General features: G+C 42.6%; 1 protein-coding gene across 2 annotated transcripts in view; it reads left to right on the top strand.

Annotated features, from left to right (window-relative positions):
• Positions 1–16,122, top strand: part of PAK1 (p21 (RAC1) activated kinase 1) — a 123,550-nt gene that overhangs the window by 103,255 nt on the left and 4,173 nt on the right. For both annotated transcript variants that reach the window (XM_006149976.2, XM_006149975.3), the window contains exons 10-14: positions 1,181–1,293; positions 3,865–3,982; positions 9,628–9,727; positions 10,294–10,490; positions 14,282–14,419. In XM_006149976.2, the coding sequence (XP_006150038.1) occupies positions 1,181–1,293; positions 3,865–3,982; positions 9,628–9,727; positions 10,294–10,490; positions 14,282–14,419 (666 nt within the window). The remainder of the gene's footprint in view (positions 1–1,180; positions 1,294–3,864; positions 3,983–9,627; positions 9,728–10,293; positions 10,491–14,281; positions 14,420–16,122) is intronic.

The following is a 16,122-nucleotide window of genomic DNA, read 5'->3' as shown; positions in this document are numbered from 1 at the left end:
GAATGCCTGAAGAGCTCCAGAGGCCCTTTTCTGGTTCCAGTCCTTAATGTGTGTTACAAGGACTTACTGTGCTTAATGTCTTCGGACCACTGTGTTTCTCTTCACACGTGAGAGCCTGATCTGATAGGAAACCTCACTGCAAAGCAGTGTCTTCTCGCTTTGGGTAAGGACGGGAGGTGGCCAGAATGTTTAGGAGAATTATTTCTGCCCCTAATGATTAACTAGGTTTCTGCAGAAAACTATTCAGGCTTGACTAGAAGAAATAATAGAGTCAGGGATTTTTCCCATAAAAATGTGAATCATCCTTTATATTTCTTGCTGTTTCTAGAAAGACAATTTAGTCTCATTACATGTTCATATATATATATATATTTTTTTTAAATTAATTAATTTTTTTTTTAGGGAGATTTTTGCTATAGGGTGCGTGCACTTGTGAGACAAACAGAGAAACAGAAAGCGAGAAATCACCCCTCTCGGGATTTTGGGTACACATGCACATGTGCCCTGTGTGAGTTTTTTAGTGACTGGATCTGAGACTCAAACATCAGTTGACTATGTGGAAGTCCAGCGATGTAACCGCTATGCCATTTGCTGTTCCCTAGATGTTTGTATTTCTGTTCACTAAGCAGGAAAAGGGGACATCTCTAGGGAATGAACACTTAACAAGTATTTTGAAGTATAATTCTAGGGATAGTAGCCTACTGCTGACTTTTTGTGGTGTCCAAAGAACTTATCTACCCACCGGTTTCTCTCTTTCTCTCTTCTTTTTCACAAACATTGCTGGGGACTCTGCATGTCAAACCTTGTGCTTGGTACTGGGGACTCTGGGTTTTTGGTCTAGCCCTCAAACTCCTAGAAATACATACGGAAGTGCCTGTGTGCACACACACCCAAGGTAGCACATCCTGAGTTCTGTAAGAGAGTGTAAGTTTGATCTCACAGGGCTTTAAGGGAGGATAGCACGTTTGGTTTGCAGAGGGAGGTGATCATTGTTGTGATAACTGCTCACAGTTATCACTGTGAGGATGATTGTTCTTCACTAATAAACTGTGAATTACTCGAGGGCTCAGATTATATCTCACTCACTTTTGCTTCCTTCGTACTTAGAGTCTGGTGCTAAGTAGGTGCTCAGTAAATGCCAAATGACTCTGGCTGCACATTGACTGTACTCTGATTTCAGGTGGCCATTAAGCAGATGAATCTTCAGCAGCAGCCGAAGAAAGAGCTGATTATTAATGAGATTCTGGTCATGAGGGAAAACAAGAACCCAAACATTGTGAACTACTTGGACAGGTAGGAGCAGTAGAGCCTGACAGGGACAGGGCCTCTGGGAACAGTAGACGGTGGGGCTATAAGAAGAGAGGACATTACCAATATGGGAACCTCCTCCGTTACCCTGCCTGATGCTGTTTGCCTCTGACTGCTGCAAAATCCTTGGGCTTAAGCTAAATCCTGCCACCCTGTATCTTCTAACAGTCGTCCCTAGTTCTGTTCGAAGCCCTTCAGCCCATCTGCCTGAGTTAAACATCTAGGCTTTCCTTGGTTCTGCATCCCAAATCTTTCCTTATCCTGCTCACCCACCTTAGTATTTTATTTATCTGTACTGTCTTAAAATGCAGTATTCAGGGGCCAGCAGGTGATGTGATTACGGTGGCCAGATCCTGTATAACCTACTGCATGGTTTGAGCCCTGGACCAAGCGGCTTGAAAAATAGGCCCATGTATATGTGTGTGCTCAAAATCCTGAGAGGACAGAGAAATGGAGGAGAAAGAATTGCAACATGACCATTCCCCCATGGGGATGCTTTCTCACTTTCCGTCTGTCTGTCTCTCTCTGGTGAGCACATGTTCCCTCCCCCTCACCCAAATGTTTTAAATGTAATAATTAATGCTAAATGTTTCATTTGAGATGTCACAACTATGGAAAAAGTAGGACTCTTTAAACTCAGTACAACTTAATGTACTAGGTTCCTATGGGAACGTGGACTTACTGTTGTGTGATTGTTGTATTGTATATTGCAGCGTGGTAGTGGTGGAAATGGGAGCCCAGTGGACATGGTATGCTTGGGTCATCCTGGGCCACCCCCAACCCTGCTCTGTAGGGTTGTCTTCCATGAGGCCGGTTCCTGCTACTGGGAAGGTTGACCACTGGAAGCCGGAAGGTCCAAGGCCTGGGTGCCAGCAGACCTGGTGTTGGGGGAGGCCTACTGTCTGTCCATATGTGGTGTCTTCTATCATGCTTTCACGTGGTGAACAGGGCAGAGCAGTTCTCTGGAGCTTGTCTTAAAGAGCACTGATCCCATTGAACACATCTCTGCCACCACAATCTAATCACCTCCCAGACGCCCGTCTCCTATTGCCATCACATTGGTGACTAGATTTTCAGTATATGAATTTTAGTGGATACAGACATTCAGACTGTAGCAGTTCATGACCCTATAGTGTTCTCTATTAAAGGAAATTATTGAAAAAATATTTAGTCATGTTTACTGTTCATGTAAATATAAAAGTTACAAGACTTCTAGTTACCAGACTGTAGTTTTATGGAAAGAGCATCAGATGAGTAGTCAAGAGACTAGGAATCAAATCTTAATCTTTGCTCATGTCCATTTGTTAAAATTAAAAAAAAAAAAATCTCTTTAGCAGAAGTCCCAGTATAAGGCTGAAGATAAAGCTCAAGCCAACCCAAGAAAGGTGTTTTCCAATCTAGCTCCTTTGTCCAGGGCTAGCAGAAGGGTCTGTATGGCTCTGGATTAGCCTCTTTTTTGTTTTAAGTCCATTTATTTGTTTCTTACATGAGCGAGAGAGAGAGAGAGAGAGAGAAACAGACAGAAAGCACCCCAATGTGGTTTTAACACCATGATGCACTCCCAGCCACAGATCGGGGCATGTCCATGCCCTGCTCCTTTAGGGAAGTCTACAGGTGCAAACCAGAGCCCTTCCATGTGAGTAAACTTTGCAGAGAATCAAATTTTCCCACTGCACCACCATCTGGCCCCAACCTTGTTTTTGTTCATCTCGTTTTACAGATGAGGAAACATTGACTGGGCAGGCTCTGAGTAATCCAGCCCCTGAGCGAGACAGTCAGTTCTCACATCAGCCCAGTTTCTCCCAGTGATACATTACCAAATGGTAGCCCTGGCTTATCAGAAGAGGCTTTGGCTCTGCAACCCTAGCTAAATTAATTCCATTCCTAGAATAACAGATCCTCAAAATAGAGATCATTCTCAACATGACTGCCTACCACACTTTACAGCTTTTAAAGGACTTCTATCACCATGATTTATTTATTATTTACAAGAATCTTTTATTTTTTTCATTAATTTATTTAGTAAATTGACATCTGCTATTCTAGACTTAGGGATAGAGTTTTGAACAAGAGCCAGTACTTGGTCTCATGGATCTTGGGTCTAGTAGAACTCTCAGAGATGTTTGGTGGCTCTTCCTAATGTTGAGAACATTTACCAAATCCCTTCTTTGTCAGATGTTCAGATGTTCCTTGTTTGGATGCTTCTAGAGATATGAGAACTGTGCCAGTTTTTCTAATTTTAGGAAGTATTCCTTTGCGTTGTGATAAAATACAATTTTATTATATCTTCAATTGAGCCATCTTAGTTGTGTCCTTTGGGGCTTCACAGAACACGTATGCTTTATTTGCTTCAAGAATTTGCTTAAGAGATTTAAAGTCAGTGAGGTTTAAAGTCTCTGCCTCCCAGATTCTGATTTTCCTCAAAGTGAGGAATCCTGGCCTCTTCCGTGCTGGCTGAGACGCAGTTTCACTCTGTGTAGGCTTACCCTCGGAACCCACTGCTGTCACTTGAGCTCTCTGACGGCTCCTTCTTGCTCTTCACCTGTGCTCTTACAGTTACCTTGTGGGAGATGAGCTGTGGGTTGTCATGGAATACTTGGCTGGAGGCTCCTTGACAGACGTGGTGACAGAAACCTGCATGGATGAAGGCCAGATTGCAGCTGTGTGCCGGGAGGTAAGGCCAGGGGCCAAGCAGCTTCGGGCAGGAAGTGGTCTCTATATCCCTATCACTTGAAGTTCCACACCCAGCATGATTTCAGCCTGGGCTCTGCCGAGTGGGAGAAATTAGTGCAGGTGCCCCCATCATTCCTGCCCTAGTCCTGTGTTTTATAATTGCTATCACTATGATTTTTTTTAAGGAAAGCTTTATTCTATCCATTGTAGAAAGATTAGAAAATACCAGAAAATGTGTACTTAAAATGTCATTAACAATTCAGTCTTTAAAATAACTGCTGTTGGGATCAGCAGATGGTATAATGGTTATATCTCTGGACTCCCACGTAGTCAGCTACGGTTTGAGTCCTGGACCCAGTGACTTAAAACTCATGCCAGGCGCATGTGCATGCATGCCCAAAATCACAAGAGGAGACTGGAGGAGAAGGGATTGTAGTGTGGCCATCTCCTTGAGGGGTGTTTTCTCGCTTTCTGTCTCCCTCTCTGTCTGTCTCTCTGGAAAATGCATATGCCCTATAGCAAAAATCTCTCTAAAATAAATAAATGAATAAATAATAAAATAACTACTGTATATACATTATTTCCCCTTCTCTCTTTTAGATGGACATATCTTTTAATTGTATTTTTATTCTGCTCTGTTACTCCACTAATGTGCTATGAATGCTACAAATGCAGGGTATGAAGGCAGTGGCAGAAGTAGGGTAGGATAGGCAGTTGCAGAAAGGGGAGTCAAGGCAGGTGGCACCACAGACATGTGTAAACATTTAAATGCTGTATAGAAGCAAGCCAGCAACCATCTAGGGTAAAATACTCCGAGGCAAAAGAAACAGCAGACAAAGCTCAAATAGATATTTTCCTTTCTCCTCATTGCTATAAAATTTTTAGGGCCTGTAATATGTTGGTGCAAGAGAAAGAGAAAACAGTAAAGCCTTTTATGAGATGTTGTGTCCCCAGGGGATAACTATGTTTTCACGTTTCCATTTAAAAAAGAAGCTACAGGGATCCAGCAGTTAGTGTAATGGCTATGTCACTGGACTCCCACGTAGTTGACCGCGGTTCGCGTCCCGGACCCGGTGGCTTAGAACTCACGCCAGGCGCGTGTGCGTGCATGCCCAAGATCCCGAGAGGAGAATGGAGGAGAAGGGATTGCAGCGTGACCATCCCCCCTGGGGGGTGATTTCTCACTTTCTGTCTCTATGTCTCTCTCTGTCTGGCGACCGCACGTGCCCTATAGCGAAAACCTCTCCAAAAAAAAAAAAAAGGGGAGAAGAAAGAAGCTACAAAGGGAAGATACAAAGGGAATAGTGAGGATAATTGTGTATTTTGCTGATGAGACTCAAATTTTCCAATGATCCTATAATGGACAAATTTCAAAATCAGGGCAAGAATAGAAGATTAAGGTGAAGTTCAAGATTTTATGGGACTAATACAGTTGCATATTTGGACTTTGATGGTGTAAGATCTGGAAGCATACAGATGACATTACGTAGTTGTATTTAATTGATGTTAAGAAAAAGAACACGAAGTCAACACTACCGTGGTAAATATGGCCACCTTTGCATTAACAACTTTGGGTCTAGAGTGCACAGTAGTAGGTTAATGAAATTATCTACCAGCCTGGATTCTTAGTTTTGTTTCTTTGCTCTACCATTAATACATGCTCCTCACCCTCCCACCCCCTCTCCATTTTTAAAATTTCTTGTTTTCTGTATGCTTAGCTTTTTCCCCCCATCCTTGCTTCCCTATCTCTTACCCTCTGCCATCTCCCATTCTCCTCCCACACTGTCTCTGGTATCTATGTTTGCTTTCTATACCTGTTTCCCCCCACATTTTATTGAATCACCAAAGACCCTAATCAATCCAAATACCCTCATAGCAAACACAGGTTACACACACATTTCCATGAACACAAGTCTAACTTTACGCATCCTATAAAGTAGTACCTAGCTGGGGCTACATATCCTACTGCAGTCATTGAATAGATTTTTTTTTTTTCTGAAACATTTTTTTTTTTGTAACTCAATTTACATCCCTTCCCTAAGCATCATCACAACACACAAAATGTGATCTCCCATCCAGTACACACTGTATAGTGACTCAATCATGCACATTACAAAAAATTTTCCATTTCTAGTTCCTAGAAATATTTCCACCCCTCTTTCTGACCCTCTGTCCCTTCCCACCCTCCTCTCACACCACCTCTGGTGTCCACAATTGTCCTTCATTCCCTTCCCACCCACATTGCATTGATCACACAATTTCCTACTTACTCTAACTACTTTCAATGGTGAGTTCACTCATTACTGCTAAGAAAACCTGTTTTAACTTAAATCAAAGAAACCCCAGGAGCCTTTTTAGACATTTTTTCCTAATCACATTTCCTCTATGAAATTTTAATACCTTAGATAATACTGTGTATCTGTTTCTATACTGTGGCTCTTTGGAGGCCACACACTATTGTGATACTAAGAGTTTTTCACCCTCCACCTCCAGAAACCTTTCACTGGTTTAGAATACATGCATATATGAGTACTTGGGGAAATGATTTTGCCTCACATTATTCATCTGTAAATGGAAATTGCAAAATTCACACTCTATATGCCTTCAGGGTATTATACGGATCAAAAAGCTTTTGGAAGAAATTTAAATGTTGTAGTGGTGTTACTATTCTTAACTTCTAGTAGAGATTATCTCCTCCCTTTTTAAACCGCTTTGTTGAGATATAATTCACATACCATAAAACTCACTCATTTAAAGTACGCAATTCACGGGTTTTCAGTGTATCATAGAGTTCTAGTGTGTTCATATAGTATAAGCATCATCTTAATAGATTTTAGATCATTTTTCATTGCCCCAAAAAGAACCTTTATAACCATTAACAGTGGCTTCTCATATCCCCTCACCCTGACTCTCCCAGCCCTGTGCAAACACCAGTCTATTTTCTATGTGTATAATTTGCTTGTTCTTGACATTTTATATAAAACATTTTATATTAAAATGTTTCTAGACATTTCTTTTTAATATGAGCTCTTTTGTGGCTGGTTTCATCACTTAGCATAATGTTTTGAAGATTTACTCAGGTTGTAATATGTCAGTGCTTCATTCCTTTTGGTTCCAAATAATAATCCATTTCATTTATCTATTAATCAGTTAATGGACATTTGGGTTGTTTAATTTTTGGGCTATTATGCAAAATGCTGGCATCCAGAAACTTGGTCTCCTTACATTTTGGGGAAAAGCCAGTTCTGGATATTGATTTGCTCTTAATGTAACCACTGCCGTGTCCTTAGAAATGAAAGGATACAGGGTTGCCAGGTAGTGTGGTGCTTAAAGGTGCCGGGCTCCCACATGGCCGACTGTGGTTTGAGTCCTGGGCCTGAGCTTGCTTTCTTACTTTCCCTCTCTCTGTCTTTCTCTGGTCAAATTAATAATAATAGAGACCACCAGATGGTGTAATGGGTGCCTTGCTAGATTCCCATGTAGTCCACTGTAGTTCAAGTCCCAGACCTGGTGGCTTGGAACTTACACTGGGCACATGTGCGTGTGTGCCCGAAATCTTAAGAGCAGAATGGAGGAGAGGGGATTGCAGCATGGCCATACCCCCTGGGGGGTGATTTCTTACTTTCTGTCTCTCTGTCTCTCCGGTGAGTGCACTCACCCTATAGCAAAAATCTCTCTCTCTCAAAAAGAAGTAAATAATAACAAGTCCCAGAACCAGTGGCTGCTGGCTGTTCTCGGTCATGGGGGGAGTGCTCACCGGCCAGTGAGGCTGGGGGACCAGCAGTTGGCATAATGGCTATGTCGCTAGACTCCCATGTGGTCAACTGCAGTTCAAGTCCTGGACCTGGTGGCTTAAACTCATGCTGGGAGCACGTGTGTGCGTGCCGAGATCCCGAGAGGAGAATGGAGAAGGGATTGCGGTTTGGCCATTCCCCCTAGGGGGGTGATTTCTCACTTTCTTTCTCTCTGTCTCTATCTTTCTGGCGAGTGCATGCACCCTACAGAAAAAAAAAAAAAAAGCCTCTCAGAAAAAAGGTATTAAGTTATGTCTGTTTGAATCCTATTTTCATATTGGTTAGCATTTTCAGATTTATTAAAAATTATTCAATTTTATTATTATTTTTAATTTCCTATAGGGCACATGCGCTCACCAGAGAAAGATGAGAGAGAGAGAAAGAGAGAGGAGAAGAGAGAGCTTGAAAGTGAGAAAGCAAGCCACCAAATCTGGGACTTGAACTGTGGTCAGCCATGTGGGAGTCGAGAGCCTTCCACCTCTGTACCACCTGCTGGCTCCTTCAGTGTTTTTTTAATTGGTAAAAGGTAACAATTTAGCTTTGGGTTGATGAACTCAAAACTATTTGATTTAGTAGAAAACCTGGGATCATCTCCTCTGATCCTCACATTTTACAGAGGGAAAAACAGAGGAGCAGAGAGTGGTGTTTCCCACGATATGGTCAGTGAGGTAGTGACAGAACAGGTGTCATTCTGTCTCAGTTACTTATTCTGCCTACTAAGTGTTTTCTGGGCTGGTTGTTTTATATTTTTTGCCAATTTCAACCACTCCTGTAACTTAAAAAAAAAAAAGATAAAAAAGATAGCACTTCCTTACAAATAACGTGTAAATATTTATCTCTGCATGGAACTTTAGGTTCATAAGTTTGGTTGCCTGTTAGATATTTGACTTAAGTTGTTCTGTGAATAGTTGAAATTCAGTACATCTAAAATAGTACAAAAGATGTCCGTGCCAACATAGGATTATCCTTCTGACTGGCGGCCTCTAACAGCACCTCCATACGCCGACCTTTCTAATTGTTTCCCTCCAGTTCTGGCCTTGCGATATCCTTTTTATTCTTGTTCATTCATTTTTCTTGGGCCTCAGACTCCTTATCAAAGATCTAATGTTCTCTTAAGAAACAAAACACAGGCTGGAGGATGGCGTGGTGGTTGAGGATGCTAGACTCCCACCTGGCCGACCACGGTTCGAGTCCTGGACCTGGTGGCTTACCTTCTCACTTTCCATCTCTCTCACTCTCTCTCACTCTGTCCCTCTCTGGTCAAATTTAAACAAACAAACAAATTGATTAATTAATTAATTAAATTTTAAAAACCACATATATACCAAATATGTTGGAGGAACTTCTTTGAAAAAGTATTATATGGTGGAAGGCAGCACAGGGTGTTAAGAGAATACTTAGAAGATAGAAAACTTGGGACCAGCAGTTAGTGTAATGGCTATGTCGCTGGACTCCCACGTAGTCAACCGCGGTTCGAGTCCCGGACCTGGTGGCTTAAAAACTCACACTGGGCGTGTGTGCATATATGCCCAAGAACCCGAGAGGAGAATAGAGAGAAGGGATTGCGGCGTGGCCATCCCCCCTGGGGGGTGATTTCTCGCTTTCTGTCTCTGTCTCTCTCTGTCTGTCTGGTGAGCACACGTGCCCTATAGCAAAAACCTCTCCAAAAAAAAGGAAAAAAAAAACTTGATTCTAGACCTAACTCTGCCACTATTTTGAGAAAAGTCATTTTACTCACTAGGGTCTTGCTTCTTTTTGTCTTAAAATGTGGGGGTTGAATTAGTTGATTTTCTAGTAAGTCTTCTGTGTTAAATGTCCTTCCTCTCTCCCTCTGCCCATACCATTTCAATAGTGTTTGCAGGCTCTGGAGTTTCTGCATTCAAACCAGGTCATTCACAGAGACATCAAGAGTGACAATATTCTGTTGGGAATGGATGGCTCTGTCAAGCTAAGTAAGTAGGAGTGATAGTAATCACTCTCCCTGTGGGGCCCTGTCTCCTGTGGGATGGTTATTAAATAACAGTGCCTTCAGCACTTTCCAAAGGGTCTTTATATGTCACTGAATATGTGGGCTCTTTGTAGTTCTCAGTGTTATCATGAAGTGTCAGTTCATTATTTTTTCATTAATTTACATGTTAAGCCCCCCCAAAAAAATACTGAATGCCTACTTTATGCAAGCCCCATGATGGACATTGAGGATTTATTTTGCCTGCCTTCAAGCAGTATTTCATTTAGAATGAGAAACATTTAGTGAATAATTTGAAAAAATGTTTTATGTAATCTCATTCATTCTTTCACCAAACTTTTCAAAAAGTTTATTCCTTCCATGAGCAAGAGAGATGGAGGGAGGTGGAAAGAGACAAAGACAGACAGACAGACTCAGCATCCCCAGCAGAGACTTGACACCTCTACCTGACCCCATCTTGAGCCAGCTTGACCCCTAGGGATAGGCACATGGTCGGCTCTTGTTGAAGGAGTATTATAACTGTATATCCTTTCTTTTCTTTTCCTTTCCCAGCTGATTTTGGATTCTGTGCACAGATAACCCCAGAGCAGAGTAAACGGAGCACCATGGTGGGAACCCCATACTGGATGGCGCCAGAGGTTGTCACACGGAAGGCCTATGGGCCCAAGGTTGATATCTGGTCCTTGGGCATCATGGCCATCGAAATGATTGAAGGGGAACCCCCTTACCTCAATGAAAACCCTCTGAGAGTGAGTGCTACCAGTCTTATTTCGTTATTTGGGCCGTTGTCTCTTGTCCCAGGAAATGGGACTTGGACCATTTTCTCTGACTTTTAACCTGGATATCTCTTTTCTGGATAAAACTAGGCACTGTTGAACTTAAAGTATAAATACTCAAAGGAAAAGAATATTAGCAGTCATTTAGTCATTCAACAATGATTTAAGTTCCTATCATATGAAACTGTTCTAATAATAAAACAAATCAATATGTAGTAATAGACAGTAAGTGCTGTGAAAATGGCAGAGTTGAGTCATAATGGGGAACGAGGGTGTCTATGTCTCCCCTCCTTTGTTTAGAGCAGAGGAAAGTTCTCTCTTCTGTTATTTTTGCAGAGACCTAAGGAAATAAAGGAGTAAGCCATGAGATTACTCTTAGGAGACTTCTAGGTATCAAGTATATAAGTCTTCTAGATATCAAGTGTACAAGGGACTTGATGTGACAATGAGCTTGGTGCATCCTGGGAAAAGCTAGGAAGCCAGTGTCCCTGAAGTGAGTGAGGTGAGGAGGGTGGAGGATGACAGGCAAAAGCAGAGGGGACCCACAGGTAAGATCATGGAGGCCTTGGTGAGAATTTGTTCTTATTCTGTAGAGCTGGGAAGTCATTGGAAGATTTGGCCTAAGGAATAATATGTCAATTTTGATTTAATTGGATCATTCTGGTTACTTTTATGGAAAATAAACTGAGGGACTGTTGTAATAGCTAGGATTAAAGTAGTGGCTTGGACCACACTGGTGAGAATGAGAAGTGGTCAGACTCAGGAACTGTCTCAAAGCGATACTCGACAAACTGAAGTGGATATGAGGAAAGAGGAATAGCAGTGACTATAAGGTTTAGGTCGGAGTTGCGTAAAAAAAAAAAAATTAAGTTGCCATTTACTGAGATGATGATGAACATGGTTAAGTGGGGTAGTAAAGAGCTGATTTAGGGCCAGCCCTGTAGTCTGGTAGTTAGGGGAATCAGATCCCACATGACTGACTATGGTTTGAATCCTGGTTCAGGCGGCTTGAAAAACATGCCAGGTGTGTGTGCATGCCCATAATCCTGAAAGGATGGAGAAATGGAGATGGGATTGCAGTGGAACCATGCCTCATGGGGAGTGCTTTCTCCCCCTTCTATCTCTGTGTCTCTGTCTCATGAGTACATATGCCTTCTGCCAGTCAGAAGAAAAAAAAATGTGTTGAATGCATTAATTTGAAATATTCATTAGATATTCAAGTGGAGCTGTTGAGTAGAGCAGAGTATGTGAGTCTGGAGCTCAAGGGTGAGAAGTCAGGACTACAAATATAAATGTATCTGTGTAGCATATAGTTGGTGTTTAGAATCAGAAGTGGATGGATCACTCACCTAGGAGGTGCATGCAGTTAAAGAAGGAAGAGGTTTGAGCACTGAGTTCTGGGTTAGTCCAGTGTTTATAGGCTGGAGGAACTAGCAAAAGTGGACCAAGGAGTGGATTTCGTAGTGTGACAGAACTGAGAGAAGAGCATCCTGGAGGACAAGAAACGGCGTTTTGAGAAGGATGGGTTACTGTGTTACTGGTAGGTGGAGTAAAACAGACTGAAGAACAAATTTTTAAAAAGTGTGTATGGGTATACACACACACACACACACACACACACACACATACACACATATTTAATTCCAGTTATTATTTTTTAATTTGACCAGAGACAAAGAGAAAGGGAAAGTGAGAAAGCAAGCCGCCAGGTCCGGGACTCGAACTGCAGTCGGCCCTGTGGGAATCCAGTGCCTTTAACCACCATACCACCGGCCAGCCCAAAACAATTGTTTATTTTTTTAATTAATTTTTTTTTTTTTTTTTTTTTGCTATAGGGTGCATGCAGCTGCCAGAGAGACAGAAAGCAAGAAATCAGCCCCTGGTGAGATGGGCACACTGTAGTCCCTTCTGCTCTCCGGATTTTGAGCATGCATGTACACGTACCCAGTGTGTTTCAAGCCACTGGGTCTGAGATTCAAACCGTGGTCAACCATGTGGGTATCTGTTGCCGTAACCACATGCCACTGGCCCCAAGCAATGAACTTTGGATTTGCCAATGTTAGTGGCTATTGATGACCTTGACGATCAGTTGTGACTAGAGAGATGGAGATGAACACTTTGTTAGAGTAAATCTTTGAGAGCAGGAGAAGAGAAAATTAAGATGGCATGTATAAACACTTGCTTTTTGTTATTTTCCCCCCTTAAAGGAGTTTTGCTGTGAGGGTGACACACAGAACAATATCTTCAAGCAGAGTCAGGGACGGATTTGTTTGCCTTTTTAAAAGATGATGTGTGTTGATGGGAATGATCCTGTGGAGAGGGAGAAAATGGTCATGCACAGAGAAGTGACAACTGTAGGAGTGATGTCCTGAAGCAGATGAGGACATTCCATCCGAGCACAGGCAGTTTATCCATTGTAGTGAGAGAGGGAAAGCAGCGTGTAATCAGCAGGGGGAGGGAGAGCGGGTGTGTCAGCAGAGATGCAGGCCAGTTGGCAGTCCGGGGTGGAGGCACACGGGAAAGTTCTCCTGATTGCTCTCACTTCCTGCAGCCTCCCGTGCAGTGCAGGAATCCCGTGTGTGGTTGCTGGTAGGTGGTGGCCTACCCTGAACCACCTGCTCACGTCACCCTGGATGTCACTGGTTGTTCAGAGTGTGTCAGTGTTTGAAACTGAAACAGCCTTCTCTGGTGTCCCAGCCCTGCCTTTTGGCTCTACATAGAACCCAACCTCCCTGCCTCAAGATGGCCTCCAGAGATTTGAGGATGATGACCGGTGGGACAGGACAGAACTAACACTGGGATTAGAGTCAGAGGACACACCAATCTTTACGTTTCTGGACCCTATCTGTGAAATGGGGATGGCAATTTTTGCCTTGTCTGTTACCCAGGGTTAGTGTGCTCTTTGAATTAGGCAGTGCTTACTTGAGTACTTGGTGAGTTAAAGTGCTGAGTGTTTGGTAAGGTTTAGTAGTATTGTTTTTCTTTACCTTTCTCAAGAGATATGTCGTGTTAGGGCAACAGTGAACTTGTTTGTGTTTAACTGAATACGTTTTTTTTTTTTTTTTTAAGTTTTGCTGTAGGGCATGTGCACTCACCAGAGTGAGAGGAAGAGGGTATAGTGAGAAAGTACTTCCCAGAAGGGGTAGCCATGCCGCAGTCCTTTCTCCTTCAGCCTCGGGATTTGGAGCACGCTTGCATGTGTATCTGGCGTGGTTTTCAAGCCGCTGGGTCTGAGACTCAAACAGCACAGTTGGCCATGAAAGATCCAGCACCTTAATCTCCAGGTCACCTGCCGACCCTGAATACTTACCTTTTAGATTCGTCTCCTGCTGGAAGCGATCAGTTCTTGAATGGCTGAGGTGAAGGTACTGGGAGTAATTTCTGCCAGCAAGTAGGCAGATGCTTAATTCATCAGGCAAAATGAATAATAAACCTTTAGATCTATAATCAAAATAGCTCAGGTTTGTGGCATTGTAAGTTTACAAAGTGCTCTCTATATACACTAACATTTTTATATACATATGAGTTAGGCAGTATTCTCCTTATTCTACAGATGAGGAAGTTGGAAGCTCAGTGGCTTGCGTGTGGTCACAAGACCTTTGTATGTTAAAACTAGTCCTTAGCTCATAGGATGTCCAGGGTACCATATCGGGCACTCTGCACCCTAGAGCATAAGGCATCTGGCTGTATTTCTAGAGGTGCGTTTGGAGGCCAGGAGAGAACCCTAGTTGGCGCTCACAGAGATTCTCCATTTGTACTGCCAGGCCTTGTACCTCATTGCCACCAACGGGACCCCGGAGCTTCAGAACCCAGAGAAGCTGTCATCTATCTTCCGGGACTTTCTGAACCGTTGTCTTGAGATGGACGTGGAGAAGAGGGGTTCAGCTAAAGAGCTGCTTCAGGTAACTGTCCTTGTATGAGAAAGTACCTATTTTTTTTTTCTTTTATTGAGAGATTTTTGCTATATGGCGTGTACACTTGCTGGAGAGACAGACAGATAGCGAGAAGTCACCCCCCAGGGAGGATGGCCACACCACAGTCCCTTCTCCTCTATTCTCCTCTCAGGATTTTAGGCATGCATGCACATATGCCTGGCTTGCATTTTAAGCTGCTAGGTGCAGGACTGAAACCCATGGGTCAATTATGTGGGAGTCCAGTGATACAACCATTATGCCATCTGCTGGCCCAGATGTACCTAATTTAAGAAATCACTAAATCAGGTCTTTTTAACTTTATTTTTGTCTGTAACATACTCTATTATAAGACTAGGTTTCTCTCTTACCACTTTCCATACTCACTCCAAATTCCTAGTTTCCCAACCTTCATCCCTGGGCCTTTGCTCATATTATTCCCTTAGCCTCTTCCTCAGCCTATTAAAACTGCATATTTTCCTAGGTTTAGCTTAAAAAATCTACTTTTTGCGCTCCTATTGAGATTTGCCACTTTGTTATTCCTTTCATAGAAACTTACTTTTTATTGAGAGTGAGATTTTTGCTGTAGGGCACGTGCACTCATTAAAGAGATAAGGGAGGCAGAAAGCAAGAAATCACCACCCAGTGGCCACATCACAATCCCTTCTCCATTCTCCTCTTGGGACCTTGGACATGCATGCACACGTGTCTGGTGTGACTTCTAAACCTCTGGTTCCAGGACTCAAACTGCTGTTGGCCACATGGGAGTCCAACGCCTTAGCCCCTATACCACCTGCTGGCCCTCAGTACCTCTTTATGTTCTGTGTCCCAATAGGAGTTGATGTAAATCCCAGCAAAGAATATTTGTATGTATATATATATGCGTGTGTGTATTCACTCATAGAATATGACCAATTAAGGGAATTTTAAGTATGGCAGGAGAATTATATATGCTAATCATTGAGTTAAATAGCTGCATAGACCCATCACATTTGGGTCTCCGTTTTCTAGAAGCCAGAGAGAAAAAATGTGATAATTCCTATTTCTTTCTTTCTTTTTCTTTTTCTTTCTTTTCTTTTCTTTCTTTCTTTTTTTTTTTTTTTTTGAGAGGTTTTTGCTATAGGACACATGCACTTGCCAGAAAGACAGAGAAGCAAAAAATCACACCCCCCCCAAGGGGGAATGGCCATGCCACAATCCCTTCTCCATTCTCCTCTCAGGATCTTGGGTACACATGCACATGCACCTGGCGTGAGTTTAAACTGCCAGGCCCAGGACTCGAACCATGGTCGAACCATAGGAGTCCAATGACATAACCATTATGCCAATTGCTAGTTCCCCTATTTCTTTTTTTTTTTTTAAATTTCTTTCTTCCATGAGCAAGAATGATGGAGACAGCATCCCAAAAAGGGTTCTCATGCCACTACCCAACTCCAGCTTCAGCTAGACCTGGATCACAGACAAGACATGTGCCCTACAAGGTCTTCAGACAAACAGTGAGATGCTTCCCATGTGGGTCTGTTTACAGAGCATTGTTTCACCCTGTGCCATTGGCCTTTTTCCTTTTTCTTTTTTCTTAAGTTTCTTTCTTTCATAAGCAAGAAAGGTCTCTCTAATTCTTTTTTTTTTTAAGAGATGAGGCTTAGAACTGGATCATTTGCCCCGTTCTCTTATCTCCCCCAAGTTCCAAATGC

The sequence above is a fragment of the Tupaia chinensis genome, unplaced genomic scaffold (genome assembly GCF_000334495.1).
Source record: "Tupaia chinensis unplaced genomic scaffold, TupChi_1.0 Scaffold000274_1, whole genome shotgun sequence".
NCBI classification, from domain to species: Eukaryota; Metazoa; Chordata; class Mammalia; order Scandentia; family Tupaiidae; genus Tupaia; species Tupaia belangeri.
Note: the sequence above shows the minus strand (reverse complement) of the source record. Positions and strands in the feature narration are given on the sequence as shown.